The sequence below is a fragment of the Ranitomeya variabilis genome, chromosome 2 (genome assembly GCF_051348905.1).
Source record: "Ranitomeya variabilis isolate aRanVar5 chromosome 2, aRanVar5.hap1, whole genome shotgun sequence".
In the NCBI taxonomy this organism is placed as follows: domain Eukaryota; kingdom Metazoa; phylum Chordata; class Amphibia; order Anura; family Dendrobatidae; genus Ranitomeya; species Ranitomeya variabilis.
Window position 1 is genome coordinate 909,705,014 of NC_135233.1, and position 16,976 is coordinate 909,721,989.

General features: G+C 42.9%; 1 protein-coding gene across 2 annotated transcripts in view; it reads right to left on the reverse strand.

The window, feature by feature from the left end:
* The window catches only part of SKIL (SKI like proto-oncogene), a 56,332-nt gene that overhangs the window by 34,685 nt on the left and 4,671 nt on the right, over window positions 1–16,976 (reverse strand). For both annotated transcript variants that reach the window (XM_077290553.1, XM_077290554.1), the window contains exon 3: window positions 514–608. In XM_077290553.1, the coding sequence (XP_077146668.1) occupies window positions 514–608 (95 nt within the window). The remainder of the gene's footprint in view (window positions 1–513; window positions 609–16,976) is intronic.

The window sequence follows — 16,976 nt, forward strand, 5'->3', positions numbered from 1 at the left end:
TGAGGCATCACAAATATACCTTTCTTGGATATAATTATTCAATATTTCTTTATGTCTGATATGCAAACCACCCACACACACACACACACACACACACACACACACACACACACACACACACCAAGATCCCCTGTAATTTCTGTAATATCATGTGCAGGTGTAGAATACTGATAAAAAAGCCACTTTTCTTGGACATAAAATCAGATCATCTGTCCTTGCAGATCCGGCCTTACAAGAGCAGAGCTGTTATTTGTATCTGACAAGGAATGTTGAGGACACAATCTCCCAGTACCGTGCGCTTCAGCCGTGCTGATGTGGGACTCCCAAGTGTGATATCACCATGGACCGTCCAGGCAATACGCTGCCTGCTGAGAATCGTAGCTGCAGGATAAAAGGTAATGAGCTGAGAGCAGGAATACCGAGGCTGATCTTTACAATGCCCATCTGATGGTCAGGACAGAAACTTATGATCATTATTTCATCGCTCTTGTTTACTTAGCCTTTATACTTTACCTTGGATGCAGCAACTGTGGTCGGCTGGTGCCATCATCTTCCTGCTTGATGACTGGGTACCAAGAAGGCAATTCCAAGGTCTGTATATGTTCAGTCTAAGAAAAGACACAGGAAAAGATTAGTCTATGTTTAGCTACTAGACAACAGACAAGCAAACACACGAGGTTTTACGAAGACTCACATGATTATTTACCTCCATCACCCAAGTCACATGATTATGTATACTTGTCATACTTTTAGTAAGAGGTGTGGGTAAGTGGCAGCCACATAAAAGAATTACATTTTGACAATATACTGCAATACTGTATTTTTCAGCGTACAGAACAACTGATCACTCACATCGACAATTAAAAAAAGTCACAGATTTCAGAAAATGGCTTTTTTTTTTTTTTTTTTTTTTTTTTTTTTTAAAGACAAATGTTTGCATTTTTATTTCCCATCACTTGTACAAGTCTGTACAATTTTGGAATCGCTGAAATCATACTAACCTAAAGAATCCACTGATCAAAATCATACACTCTGTTAATCAGACTTGTCATACGTCAATATTTTAGGACTGATTATTAAAAACATCATGGATAAGAAATGTTATTTTTTGTATTCACGTCTGGGCTCTGTCCACATCTCAGTTATTTTTGTGATAAATAAACCACAATGCAGAGCTGTGCACGATATGGCCATGGTCTGCAGATAATATTTATGCAGTGTTGTCCATGCTTTTGCCATGTTTAGCTAAGGGGAAACTCAATTCATTATCGTATACAAGAGAAAAAGCCTTGAAAATAAATCAATATGACACTGCTTTCATCTCAAAGACATTGTGACCTTTCGTAGGTACGTCTGGGTTTCCAGCCATTCGGATCACGCACAATGGTCCTCTATAAGGGCAGGGCAGACAGGTCCTACATCCTGCTGCTTCAGCCTACGGATAGGAAGCAGGTTACCACAAGACCAGCACAACGGAGTGTGGATCAGTAGTGCAGGTATAAGGCCACGTTCACATGTTCAGTATTTTACAGCAGTATTTGTAAGCTGAAACAGGAGTGAAATAGAGGAAAAGTAAAAATATAAACACGTCAACACTTCTACATTTTTTTTTTACCTATTCCTGGTTTTGACTTACCACAATATACCGTAATTATTTTTCTATTGGCTTACAAATACTGATGTAAAATACTGAATGTGGCCTAAAGAAGAAAATCCGAGCACGCACCAATGCCAAGGTTCGCTCAATTTATCAATAAAGGAACACAGGGGCGAAATAGTGGTCACCATTAGTCCACGTTCCTTCGTTCCAGTGGACTGTGAAGGCGAAACTGCACTACGTAGGGAGAAAACTGGCACCTTGATTCTCAGGATAGGTGGGGTTTCCCTATGAATAAACATTTCTTTCAGAGTTTCACCAAATGCTAGGTAGATTTAATTTCTGTATCAAATCTAAAATCTGACGGAAAAATAGAGATAAAATATCAATGCAAATGTCAGTAACCGCTTAGGGCGAGACTAGTCTGTATCATTAGGAGAGCGCAGGGTTGAATATTACCAAGGACACTTCATACCCAATTTTATCTGCTTAGTTCAAACAATGAATAAAACATGTAAGAAATCTCATGGAGAAGATAATTACTATCAAACCCAAGAGGGTTAAGGATTTTCAAACATTACTGATACAAATACCGTATTTTGTGTGCATTACTACAATAGTCAGGTTAGATGCTCAGTAGCTCTACACTGGAAACGTTTCTACTCCAGCCATTGATGCCAGGACGTTGTGCTTTAGAGAGCCTCAATTACGTAAATAATGGTTTTTAAGGTTTATGGCAAATTAATTTATATCTATCTACTATATAATTGTCTAAGGGGTACTTCCGTCTGTCTGTCCCGGAAATCCTGCGTCGCTGAATGTTCTCGCCAGCTGCCTGTCCTGGCTGCCGCGACCAATCAGCGACAGGCACAGTCCGATTAGTCCCTCCCTACTTCAGTCCAGTCAGTGCCCGGCGCCCGCTCCATACTATATCCTACGTGGCTGTGCTATATGCTACATGGGCTGTGTTATACGCTACGTGGGCTGTGTTATATGCTACATGGGCTGTGTTATATGCTACATGGGCTGTGTTATATGCTACGTGGCCTGTGCTATATGCTACGTGGGCTGTGCTATAAGCTACATGGGCTGTGTTATATGCTACGTGGGCTGTGTTATATTTCTCTGCTGTATCTGTGCATCATGAATCGTGGTATGTGTTAAAGAGGGGGGCCCACTCAGACTCTTTCGCCCGGGGCCCTCAAAAACCTGGAGCCGGCCCTGGCTTCACTAATTGTTCACGGCCGGACAGCCGTGAACAATCAGCGACAGGCGCAGTTTGGACACGAATTGGAGCGGAATTTGAACCACGCTTCGCTAATTGGTTGCGCCCGGCCGGCCGAATCCTGTGTATAAATTGCATTATTCTGAAAACTTCATAAATAAACTACATACATATTCTAGAATATCTGATACTTTAGAATTGGGCCACCATCTAGTAATGAATAATAATGTAAGATATTCTGTGCGGGTTATTTTCTGTAGAAATCTGAACTCAGACGTTTTTTGTCAAAGTGCAAGCTAGTGCCATACACTCAGTCAAATGTACTGTATGACGACCAGTAGGTATTCGATGGCCAGTTTTCTGTCTCCCGTACTCCTCTGTGCGAGGAGTTGTTTTGTAAATTAAGTCTGTCCACAATGCTTATGTCTACCCAACTGTCTTCAAGCTGAAATCCAATAAACCGGGTTGTCCACTACTAGAATGTCCTTCGGAAGGGTCATCACCATCATACCCATAAATGTGATATTATAGTAGTGGGAGGGTTATTGTATGTTCTGGGCTTCTGTGAACAGATGAGATTTCAGGGGGAGACGTTGACTAACTGGTTGCGATTTCACATTTAAGGGTTATGCACAGGAGAGTTGTGTGAAGTACAGAAAAGACCCAAGATGGAGGTTTGTGAGGACTGAACTAAATTCTCTAGGCAATGTCAAGATTTGCAGAAGGAAAAGGAGGATTAAGCAGCAGGACTGATGGTTTGGAAGGGTGCAAAAGTGTTATTTGTGAGGCCACAGATAAGGACGATGCAGTAGTCTAGGCAGGATATAAGAACACTAGATGGTGGCCCGATTCTAACGCATCGGGTATTCTAGAATATCTATGTATGTATGTATGTATATAGCAGCCACATAGTATAGCACACGCCATGTAGTAAATAGCAGACAAACACTACGTGGCCTGTGCTATATACTATGTGGCTGCTATACACATACATACATACATACTGTAGAATACCTGATGCGTTAATACAGGCCACGCAGTATATAACACAGCCCACGCAGTATATAGCAGCCACGCAGTATAGAACACAGGCGACGTAGTATATAACACTGGCCACGTAATATATAGCACAGCCCACGCAGTATATAACCCTGGCCACGTAGTATATAGCAGCCACGCGGTATATAACACAGCCCACGTAGTATATAACAGTGTGGGCACCATATCTCTGTTAAAAAAATATTTAAAATAAAAAATAGTTATATACTCACACGCCGGGATCCAGCGAAGCTGTGCCGATGCGTGCGCGGCTACCGCCATCTTCCGTTCCCAGGATGCATTGCGAAATTGCCCAGATGACTTCGTGGTCTCACGAGACCGCTAAGTCTTCTGGGTAATTTCGCAATGCATCTCTGGGAACAGAAGATGGCAGCAGCCGCGCACGCCTCGGCGGACTATGGAAGGTGAGAATAGCAGGTTTTTTGTTTTTTTAACATTACATCTTTTTACTATTGATAACACAAACACACATCTCGAATGTGTTCATATATATTAATTTGGGACTAATATGTATAAATTTTTACTATTGATGATGCATAGGCAGCATCAATAGTAAAAAGCTGGGGACACACAGGGTTAATAGCAGCATTAACGGAGTGCGGGGGGGGGGGGGCTATGGAGCGAGTGTCGGGCACTGACTGGACTGAAGTAGGGAGGGACTGATCAGACTGTGCCCGTCGCTGATTGGTCGCGGCAGCCAGGACAGGCAGCTGGCGAGACCAATCAGCGACGCGGGATTTCCGGGACAGACAGACAGACGGAAGTACCCCTTAGACAATTATATAGTAGATACACTAACATATTTGAAAACTGGGGACAGTGCAAAGCTTGTCCAACTGGACTGGTTTCAGGCACCCATGAAGACATGGACCAGGTCATATCACAATACCCACTTCTCTTTTAACATCAGTCGACTGCCTCATATGAGACCTGGCCAGTTATTGCAATCGGAGCACGGCCCTTATCGATAGGTAAGGTAGGGGTTGTGAAAACATAATGAATTCCATTTTCCCAAGGTGAAAAACCGAAGACATCACAGGGATCAGTGGTAAACTTACTCTTAGTTTCATATGTTACTTATTTTCTTGCTTCCTTTTATCTTGATATTTTAAGAAATTCTATCCCTTAGGGTACCGTCACACAGTCACACTTTGATCGCTACGACCATACGATCCGTGACGTTCCAGCGATATCCATACGATATCGCTGTGTCTGACACGCAGCAGCGATCAGGGATCCTGCTGAGAATCGTACGTCGTAGCAGATCGTTTGGAACTTTCTTTCGTCGCTGGATCTCCCGCTGACATCGCTGGATCGTTGTGTGTGACAGCGATCCAGCGATGCGTTCGCTTGTAACCGGGGTAAACATCGGGTAACTAAGCGCAGGGCCGCGCTTAGTAACCCGATGTTTACCCTGGTTACCAGCGTAAAAGTAAAAAAAAACCAAACAGTACATACTCACATTCCGGTGTCTGTCCTCCGGCGTCTCAGCTTCTCTGCACTGTGAGCGGCGGCCAGCCAGAAAGCGAGCACAGCGGTGACGTCTGACGTCAGACGTCACCGCTGTGCTTTCCGGCCGCTGTGCTTACACAGTGCAGAGAAGCTGAGACGCCGGAGGACAGACACCGGAATGTGAGTATGTACTGTTTGTTTTTTTTTTTTACTTTTACGCTGGTAACCAGGGTAAACATCGGGTTACTAAGCGCGGCCCTGCGCTTAGTCACCCGATGTTTACCCTGGTTACCCGGGGACTTCGGCATCGCTCCAGCGCCGTGATTGCAACGTGTGACCGCAGTCTACGACGCTGGAGCGATACTCATACGATCGCTGCGACGTCACGGATCGTGCCGTCGTAGCGATCAAAGTGTGACTGTGTGACGGTACCCTTAGCGCTGCTTAGCATACCTGCTAAGTACTAAGTTACCAAGTGTGAATATTTGTTTTTACACTTGTAGGACTATATTGAAGCTATTGACACCTTTCCATGCAGGGACTTATTTTGAGTTAAAAATATATTACTTACCTTTTTGCTACTTACTTTTCAGTATTAGTTAACTACATATTAAACCTCATTTACTTATATGAGATTGTAAAACCATGCACTACTTATAGCACTTTACAATTATCTGAGATTACCCAATATAGGGTCCATTACTGTATAATCCTCACTTTTTGCTTTGGCTATGTGCACACGATGCAGATTTAGTGCGGATCCGCAGCAGATTTTTCCACGCATAAACGCTGCAGATTCGCACTGTGATTTACAGTACAATGTAAATCAATGGTGAAAAAAAAAAGTTGTGCAGATGCTGCAGAAAAATCCGCTCGGAAACGCTGCGGATTTAAAAGAAGTGCATGTCACTTCTTTTGTGCGGATCTGCAGCGTTTCTGCACCCTTCCATTATAGAAATCCGCAGTGGTAAAAACCACAGAAAATCCACATCAATTCCGCATAAAATCCGCGGCAAATCTGTACCTGCGGTTTCTGCCAGGAGCTGCGGATTTTGTGCAGACAATTCTGCACCCCATTCCGCAACGTGTGCACATAGCCTTAGAGTCACTAGCATTTCATAACCTCCCTTGCTTCAGTGTCACTAGTACCTTAGAAGAGTTGACATGTGTTTTTATTTCCACTACCAGGTGGGGTTATTGTTCTAGACATTTTAAATATAATTGTATCTGTATTTAATGCTATTGGATTATCTAGACTTGAAATGATAATTTTATATTGATGTACGATATCTATATTGTCTCTGCCGTGTAGTACTGAGTTTCACTGCGGAATCACTGCGCGTACAAAGGGGGGGCGGCGCTTTAGACGGAGCGGGGTATCGGCTGCGTCCAAAGCGCAGAGCTTCTGGACCGTGGAAACATACCTTAAGACATCCACTTGGAATAAATAAAATGTTAGTTTTATGTGAGAAAGTAAGATAAGTGGCAGCCAGACAACATGTCCCACCTATATAAAAAGGGATAGTCCACCACTGGACAGACAACCTCTTACCTGCTAAAATGCACCCATATAACATAAAATAAAAAAAATAAAAAACCACCACACACCATTTATGGTACTCACCTTCCGGACAGGCAATGTTCTAGCAATGTCGGCGCTGTGTCCCCTGACTGTCACGTCACATAACATTATTATTTAATGTGACTGCTGCAGCATTCATGGTCTGAGTAAGGCAACAATTGATCTGATGACTTCCAGGAGGCACAGCGCAGACGTCGCTGGAATGGCGCTAGTCTGAAAGTCCAGTCTTCCCCCTTCTACTTTGGCACTTAAGTAAGGAGGGGTTGTTCCATATTCAAAAACCCCTTTAAGGGAAAGCCACCATAATTTTATCAGAGAGCCACACTGAAATGTAAAGTATTAAGCAGATTTGTTTTGTCAGGAACAAACACTTTAGCCATCTTCTATCCCAAGGAAGGACTACAGTCATCTTCATATAATAGCAATCAATAGTAAAATCAGATATTCTACAAGGAATAACGCACTGTGTAAACTGCACCCATAGTGCCCACACTCTCGAATGCACTCACTGCTAATATCGGGATTGTGTATACAGTCATCTATAAAAGCAGCTGCAAGCATAAAAATCACCGTAAGGGCCTTTTGGCTTCAAGGCACAGGCGAAGAAACCCACTCACAAGCACAACCCCATCCATATGCTTCGTCTACAAAAATTGTATACAGTCGCTCACTTCCTTCTGATGCACTGCATATAACGTTTAAGAACCATCTAACATTATATAAAGCGGAGAAAAAAAAAGCTTGTGTGCAAGTCCTAATGATGACTCCGTTCGTGCCAAATTCTGTACCACTGATTACTTCCGCTCTTAGTGTATGTTTCCACGTGGCGTTTTTCCTCAGTATTTGCTGCGGATTGAATGCTGCGTACAGCCGCATCGTCCAGATGTTACAGCATAGTGCAGGGGATTTTGTGAAATCCCATATCTACTATGTATATATAGACGAAGGCAGCAGACCTGAGTATACGCACATGCGGTGCATCTTTTTAGACTGCAGCATGTCTCTTTATCTTGCGGAGACGCTCAGTCTTCACAAGATAAATTACACAGTCTATCTATAGGATGAAGTGATCCTGCATGTGTTCAATTAACACATCCGGAATCACCGCGCGTACAACAGGAGGTGGCACTTTGGGCGGAGCGGGGTATCCACTGCATCCAAAGCGCAGAGCTTCCGGACCGTGGATACATACCCTTACAGCTTACATAATTAGTCTGTGGTTTTCGGGTAGCTTCTGTCTCTCAAAGGAAAAGTTAATTGCAGCAGACATGTAAGTGTGTGCGCCGACAGATGATATCCAGAGACCTTCAAGGAGTTGTACATCCCTTAGTAAGAGAATATCACATAGCAACTACGGTAATCTTTGGTCTCATTCACAATGGGTGACGGTGACATAGCGGAGACAACATTTGGGACGCAAACGTGTTGCGGGACGGACAGCTGCTCGGAGCGGTCACATTGAGCAGGAGAGAATAGAGAAAGGTCCAAACCAGCAGTAGATTTTGCTCTTAAAATATATAATTCTATATACACTGCAGTACAGGATTGTAATACATAAGTGAAGTAAGCCAATAATTACCAAATGCATCCAGCTTACATTCACAACATTGACCCCACAGCATGAGGCTTTTATCAAATAGTTATCCTCTGAAGATCATTCTGGTATTTCACATATAACAATCATTATTACTATACTGGAAGATTAATAAACACGCTATAAGTACCCGTAATGATTGTGTACAGTCACCTGGCTACGAAACCTGCTGTGTGCCCATTATCATTCACTTTACTGGCATCTGCAAGTGTGTGGAGTGCTCTTTACATGGCAGTAGACCCATGCAAGCACTATATGGCTGGTGATTATTGCTGCCCACAGATGGCACATGCCACAGTGACCAGGATTATCTCTGAATACATTTTCAGTCTACACATGTGATGGGAACACTTCCTAATGTATAGCCATGATGTATTGTATGCTTTACAGCTGCATATGTTTACAACAAGCCACCGATGTAGAAATAGAAATGCATAAATGTATATTTGGGTGGTCATTTGTTTTTTAAAGAAATATATAGTAGACAACTATACCGTGTACCCATGTGTGTGGACCTAGAGCACCAGATAAATGCAACTCACATCAAAAGTAAGAACATCTCAAATGAAATACACAGATGTATTAGTCTGAATTATTGTGTTGTATCTATACTAACAGGAGGGGAAAATACCTGGAGAATGTACACCCTGCAATTTCAATGTCTTCCACGAAATGGCAGTATATAACCACAACTGGGGGAAAAAACAACAACTATTTTCATGCTCTCAAGGAGAAAAACAATATAGTAAAGTTGAGCCAAAGTATATAGAGGCATTGTTTGACCCCAAATCAAGCTCAACATCTAGCCAGATAGGATGGCTGATAACAGTAGAAAAAAAAAATGTAGTAAACACCTGCAACTACAACAAACTGCACGTTTCGCTTGGAAAGCTGCATCTGGGAGACTATGGTAATTCTAATTTTTGTGCATACTTCAAAGGGTGTTTTCCAGCAGTCATCAGCCTTTCTAAAGGGCTTTGAAACTCAGTACGTTTGTTGAGTTGATTAGTGCCTTATATTCCTTTAACGCTACTACTATATTTTCTATTTTTTTTTTCTTGTTGACAACATAAAAATTATTAGCGGTTTGGCACTTCTAGTCAAATACGACTATCTTTTGGTAAATATTGATATTTCAGGATGTCCAATAACGTTCATTGTGATACAGGAAAGATATATATCTTGGTACCGTGTTAGCCAGTAGATAGAAAAATGTTTAGAATTGAGAGTCCTCAGTGGTTGATACCTTTTAATGGCTAACTGAAAAGATGGTAACAAATTGCAAGCTTTCGAGACTACTCAGGTCTCTTCATCAGGCATAGACTAATACAAATTCTGAAGAATCACATATTTATGCACAACACAGCACAGAACAAAAAAACAAAAACAAAAAACATGGATAAGACAGGTGGCATGAAGCAGAATTACCATGAGTGATAAATAGTTATGTCCATAAATGTTGGGCCAGTTCTTAGATAAGGAATGTTTTATTGTCCTGATTAGGGTCTCTGTTGTGATGACCCCTTATAGTCTGAGGGGCAAGTTCCTTAGTTGATGTAAAAGGACATAAATTCATGCGACACATTCATTCCACCACTAAGACAGTCAAAGGTCGTCATCAGTTTATATTCCCAGACTCTTCTGTCTCTCTGTGTTTTGAAGTTACCTTTCAATACAAGTAATTTCATGTCCATAATGTTATGATTTGGGAGACAGAAATGTATTGCCACAGGTAGATCCTTTCTTTTTTCTCTTATTGTATGGCGGTGAGAATTCATTCTTGTTCTAAGCTTTTGCCCTGTCTCCCCCACATACAGACCCCCAGTTGGACACTTAGTACAAATAATTAGGTACACCACATTAGATGTGATGCAGCTGAAAGTACCTGATATCTTGTAGTCCTGATGTGAATTGGGGATCTTTATCTTGTCCGTGGTCATTATAAATGGACAGGTTTTACATTTTTTCTGATTGCAGGGAAAGGTACCTGCAGCTGTTGGAGAGAACAGGGAGCTCTTGACAATGATGCTTCTTAGATTTGGGGGCTGCCTAACACACAGTAGTGGGGGGTCTGGAAAAATGGATTGTAATCGGGCATATTTAAATGTCCAACTGGGGGTCTGAATGTGAGGGAAAAAAGGGCAAAAGCTTTGAAGAAGAATGAATTCTCACCGCCATACAATAAGAGAAAAAAGAAAGGATCTACCTGTGGCAATACATTTTTGTCTCCCAAATCATAACATTATGGACATGAAATTACTTGCATTGAAAGGTAACTTCAAAACACAGAGAGACAGAAGAGTCTGGGAATATAAACTGATGACGACCTTTGACTGTCTTAGTGGTGGAATGAATGTCGCATGGATTTATGTCTTTTTACATCAACTAAGGAACTTGCCCCTCAGACTATAAGGGGTCATCACAACAGAGACCCCAATCAGGACAATAAAACAATCCTTATCTAAGAACTGGCCCAACATTTATGGACATAACTGTTTATCACTCATGGTAATTCTGCTTCATGCCACCTGTCTTATCCATGTTTTTTGTTTTTGTTTTTTTGTTCTGTGCTATGTTGTGCATAAATATGTGATTCTTCAGAATTTGTATTAGTCTATGCCTGATGGAAGAGACCTGAGTAGTCTCGAAAGCTTGCAATTTGTTACCATCTTTTCAGTTAGCCATTAAAAGGTATCAACCACTGAGGACTCTCAATTCTAAACATTTTTCAATCGCGTTCAGGCGTTTTACCATCCTGTTTATATTTTTGCAATCTTGTGCTGTTCTACACTAAAGGCTGAGTCACACATAACGATATCGTTAACGATATCGTTGCAACGTCACGCTTTTGGTGACATAGCAACGATCCCGCTAACGATCTCGTTATGTGTGACAGCGACCAACGATCAGGCCCCTGCTGGAAGATCGTTGGTCGTTGGGGAATGATCAGGACCATTTTTTGGTCGCTAATCACCCGCTGTCATCGCTGGATCGGCGTGTGTGACGCCGATCCAGCGATGTGTTCACTTGTAACCAGGGTAAATATCGGGTTACTAAGCGCAGGGCCACGCTTAGTAACCCGATATTTACCCTGGTTACCATTGTAAAAGTTAAAAAAAAAAAAAAAAAAAAAGTCTGTCACGTCCCCCGGCGTCCACAGGGTTAAAACTGCTTTCGGCAGGAGCGCTGCTAATGCACGCACTGCTGCCGAGAGCTTCCCTGCACTGAATGTGTCAGCACCGGCCGTAAAGCAGAGCACAGCGGTGACGTCACCGCTGTTACTGCCGGCGCTGACACATTCAGTGCAGGGAAGCTCTTTACTAAGCGCGGCCCTGCACTTAGTAACCCGATGTTTACCCTGGTTACCCGGGTGCTGCAGGGGGACTTCGGCATCGTTGAAGACAGTTTCAACGATGCCGAAGTCGTTCCCCTGATCGTTGGTCGCTGGAGAGCGGTCTGTGTGACAGCTCCCCAGCGACCACACAACGACTTACCAACGATCACGGCCAGGTCGTATCGCTGGTCGTGATCGTTGGTAAGTCGTTTAGTGTGACGGTACCTTAAGACCTTTTGCGCATTTCATTTAACTGTATTATTAAAGATGTGCATTTCAGGAACAGAACAGATATCCATTATAGTCTATATTATAGTCTATGGGCTGCTTACATGTTAGTCCAAATGGAAAAAAATAAATACAATTGTCTCTTTTTTTTTTTTTTTTAAACACACAAAAATAAATAAATAGTCTGAATATCAGAAGACAAGGCTTTGTGTGGCCCGGATGGCAAATCTATTGCGGCTTTCCCTCACTCTGATCACCCGGAGTGACAGGTCTCGTGTGTGCATAAGTAAAAAACTGTCACTGAAAGGGTGGGGAGAAGGCTTCAGGGACTGGCCTCTATCTCATCATCCGAAAAACATAGGTAGTGATCACTTAGGAAAGATCCAGCAGCAATCCGGTGGCAAAAAAAGTTGAGAAGACAGTTTTTAAATAACTGATCTCTATTGGATAATTTTTTTTAACACTGAATTCCATGGACAACTGTATTTGTGAGGCTATGTGCACACATTGCAGAATTGCCGCGGAAATACCGCAACTCCCTGCCACGGAAAATACGCATGCGGAATTGGCATGCGTATTCCTGCTAAACACTAGCATTTTACAAGCATAATTAGCTTGCAGAATGCTAGCGTTTTCCAAGCGATCTGTAGCATCGCTTGGAAAACTGACTGACAGGTTGGTCACACTTGTCAAACATAGTGTTTGACAAGTGTGACCAACTTTTTACTATTGATGCTGCCTATGCATATGCATATATATGCATATAGTAATAAGATAGATTGTTAAAAATAATATATAAAAAAAAAAAAAATCGAGATATTCTCACCTTCCGGCGGCCCCCACAGCCTTCACGATCCTCGCGTTGCTCCCGGCAGCTGCCGTTCCCAGCGATGCCTTACGACAATGACCCCAGATGACATAGCATGACGCGAAACTGCTACGTCATCCCAGGTCATTGTCGCAAGGCATCACTGGGAACGGGAGCTGCAGGGAGCATCGGTAAGGCTTGGGCTGGACCTGGGGGCCGCCAGAAGTTGAGTATATAACTATTTTTTCTTTTCTTTTTTTTTTTCTTCAGGGCCTGGAGGAGAGTCTCCTCTCTTCCACCCTGGGTACCATCTGCACATGATCCGCTTACTTTGCGCATGAAAATTATTCACAGAACAAAAAAATGTCTTTGGGGACCAATTTTGTAAAGCGCTCACAGAAAAAATCCCCTGTGCTCAATTGATAAAATTTACCTTTATTCTTCAATTTATTAAAAAATTCAAAAATAGTGCACTACAAAAACCATCACCATGACAACAACATACCATAGGATAGATCAGGGTGGTGCCTAACCCAGCACTCTGCGTTGCAATTCTGCTGCGGAAAAATACGCAGCATTAGCACAGCATTGCGGAATCCCATTGAATTCAATGGGTTGTGTTGTGGTGTTGTGCGTGCGTTTTTGCGGCGAGAAAACGCGGCAAAAACTCATGCAATCCACAACGTGGGCACATAGCCTGAATCAGCCATTAGCTTTTCTTTCATTTGAAATGGATCCATTTTTTGCTTACTGTATCCAGGATGCAAAAAACGGATCTGTTACTGGATCAAGAAAGCAAAAAATGGATCCCTTACACATGAAAGAAAAATGGATGGTTGGCTAATAGATAAGGCCAACATGTAAGACCAGTGACTACAGCTCCCAGAATGCAGGAAACGATTATACATTAATCGCTGATACTACAGTGAAATTGCCAATACTATGGCTAGATGGTGTGCAGTGCCTACACATAGTATGTATTCTACACTGCCTGCACCTGTAGGACACTGGGGAGCATCACACTCCCTGCAAGATGTAACAGCGTCACTTCTGCTTTACATAATAACCTAACACCAGCAAACTGATATTTCTGCCATTCCCAAATATTACTGATTGAAGTCGTCATGTGTTATGGGCCGGCTATAGTCAAATTATTCATGTTAACAAATGCTTAATCTCCAGCTCAGCGTACATGTATAATAAATGAGAAGCAGTAACATCCATATTTAATCACATAGTAGTAGAAGATTTTAGTTGTGTCCCATTATTTCTCTCTACTAAAACAGTCACTTTCAGACAATAAATATTTGTACATCACTGGTCCACAGTGTAATCACAGTCTTTGTCCCAAAAATAGAAAACCCCTTTGACCCATTCATTGGGAATCGCTTTCAAAAACACTTTCACTAGATATATCAGCAGAGACAATGGAGCACGTGCGACAGACACATCCATCATAATTATGTACGATATCCTAAACAAGCTGATAACTAACATAACAAAGCCATTGATCTGGTTCACTCAGACGACAGAGACAAAACAAAAGTGTAGTAACAGAGGTGAAAGAGGAGGTATTACATGGTCACGATGCCCCCCGTTCACATGTATCGCGCACACCACAATATGAGCAGAGGTAAAACAAATTACCACATAGCCCACCGAAGTAGCAATATCTCACAGTATTATATAATGTATGTAGATGGGTTTCCACAACATTATCTATACAGAGGTGAAAACATTCAGCCTCAAATACAGAAAATGCTGCAGTCTCAACAGTCATGTGCAGGAAGCAATAGGCCACATGTAGGCAGCAGAGATGTTTGCACACAGCGGTCCCTGCTCTGTCTGCTGTCATACGGTCACTCCACATGGTGCTAACAAGGATATTCAACCCCTGAAGAAATGCTTCCAAGACATAATACTGGAGTTTGTTAAAACCTTTGTCCGTGGCCATGCTGGTACTCAGTGGCAGCCCTATCAAAGTTGACAAATGTCCTACCACCTGCTGGCATCCTGGACACTTCTTCCAATTAGCTGGCCCTGCGACATGATCACTACACCCTACTAATCAGAAGATGTGCCCAGAAAGCCGCAAATAGTATGAAGTTTGCAACAATGTGATCGAGTACAGTCAGGGTCCTACTAATCATTTTGCGCAACTCTACTCTACATAATTGCACTATAAGACATGATGGAGCGTGCCACAATTGTATCTGCGGGAAGACATTTTCACAATGCCTCTATATGGATTTGATGAAGGTACAATAGCTTTACTGGGGTGCTATGTGGGTACCACTTAGGGCTCAGCAGGACTCGCATGGAGATATAATAAGATCATGCACATGAGCCCCTAAAGAAACACTGTGGGAAAATTGATATACTGGGGAAAATATACTAAGCAATGCACCAGAACTTAGAAAATGTGCCAAAAAGTAAAGTGCTTGCCTTGTGCCAAACTTCTTGTGCATCTTGAACACTTTTTGTGTCTCACTAGATACCATTTCAAAAGTGACAAGAAAAGGAAACAGTTATTAGACAAGTGTGAGCTGACAACTCCTGTGAGTCCATGTCTCACTGTAATGAATGGCTCCATCCAGGGAATGTCTGAAGCCACAACAGCACTGCTGGGCAGCGTGTACCTAGCCTGAAATGCACCAGATTGCAGGCAGGGTTTTTTTTATAGCTGAATATTGGTGTAAGGTAAGCGCCAGCCAAAAGGTCGTGTAAGGAGAACTGTCTGACATGTCTGGCAAGTCGCATCAAATTTATTATTCAGCATGAGACAGTGTGACTAATTTGGCACAGTTTCAGATTGTCTGGTCTAGGTTTATCCTGTCTAAATTCAGGATAATAATAAATCTTCCACACTGGGTTATGCTTGATTAGGGCATCGAGATCAGGAAAGCAAAAATCAGCATCGTGCACAGCTCCCTCCCCTCAGACCCCAGTATTGTGAACAGCCCCCGCCTTCACCTTCAGACCCCCACATCACGCATAGCCTTCACCTCCAGATCCTCGCAATCACGCACTGCCCCCACCTTCAAACCCACGCATCACCTTCTTCAGACCCCGGCATCACCTTCAAACCCATGCATCATGCACAGCCCCCGCCTTCAGACCCCAGTATACACACAGCTCCCCGCCTTCACCTTCGTCCCCCCCGCATTATTCACAACCCTTGCCCTCAAACCCCTGAATCACACACAGTCTCCACTTTTACCTTCATACCTCCCTGCATCATGCACAACCCCCCACCTTGACATTCATCCCCCCACACATCATGCACAATCCCAGCCCACACCCCCACATCATGCACAGCCCCCCGCCTTCACCTTCATACACCCCGCATCATGCACAACCTCTCCCCTCAGACTCCCGCATCGCGCACAGCCCCATCTTCACCCCCACATCATGCACAACCCCCGCCTTCACCTTCATACCCCCCGCATCATGGACAACCCCTGCATCACGCACAGCCTCCATCTTCACCTTCATCCCCCCCGACATCATGAACAGCCTTCGTCTTCATTCCCCCACATCATGCACAACCCCTACCCTCAGACCCCCGCATCATGCACTGCCCCAGTTTTCACCTTCATACCCACCTCATCATTACAGACACAGGACAGGACACTTTTTTTTTTTTAAATATGTATTCTGCTAGACTTTCCAATTCTGAATCACGGAGATCTGCACCCTTAGCAGAATGTTTTTCATAAAAATATTTCTTCACTAGTGCCAAATATTTACAATTAGGGTATACATATATGACGGAGACCATGTACAATATATCTGTCAATGGAAAAACCCTGTCACAATATCTCTTTGGTTATGCCACTTCCTTGCCTGAGATCCCAAAAATATTGAAAGGTTTCTTATATTGGAGTACAATTTTCCTGTGCATGTAGCCAGTCTCAGTAAAAAATAAAATTAATAAATAAAACCAAATGTACTGAAAGTCTGAATACTGCCTATTGGCATGAATAGACCCTCCCTGGGTCACTTCCATCTGGACACAGACAGGAAGCTTCCTGTGTGAGTGAGGTGATGAAAGGGGCGAACTGTCTGGTTCAATTCATTAAATAAGCAAGCCCCCA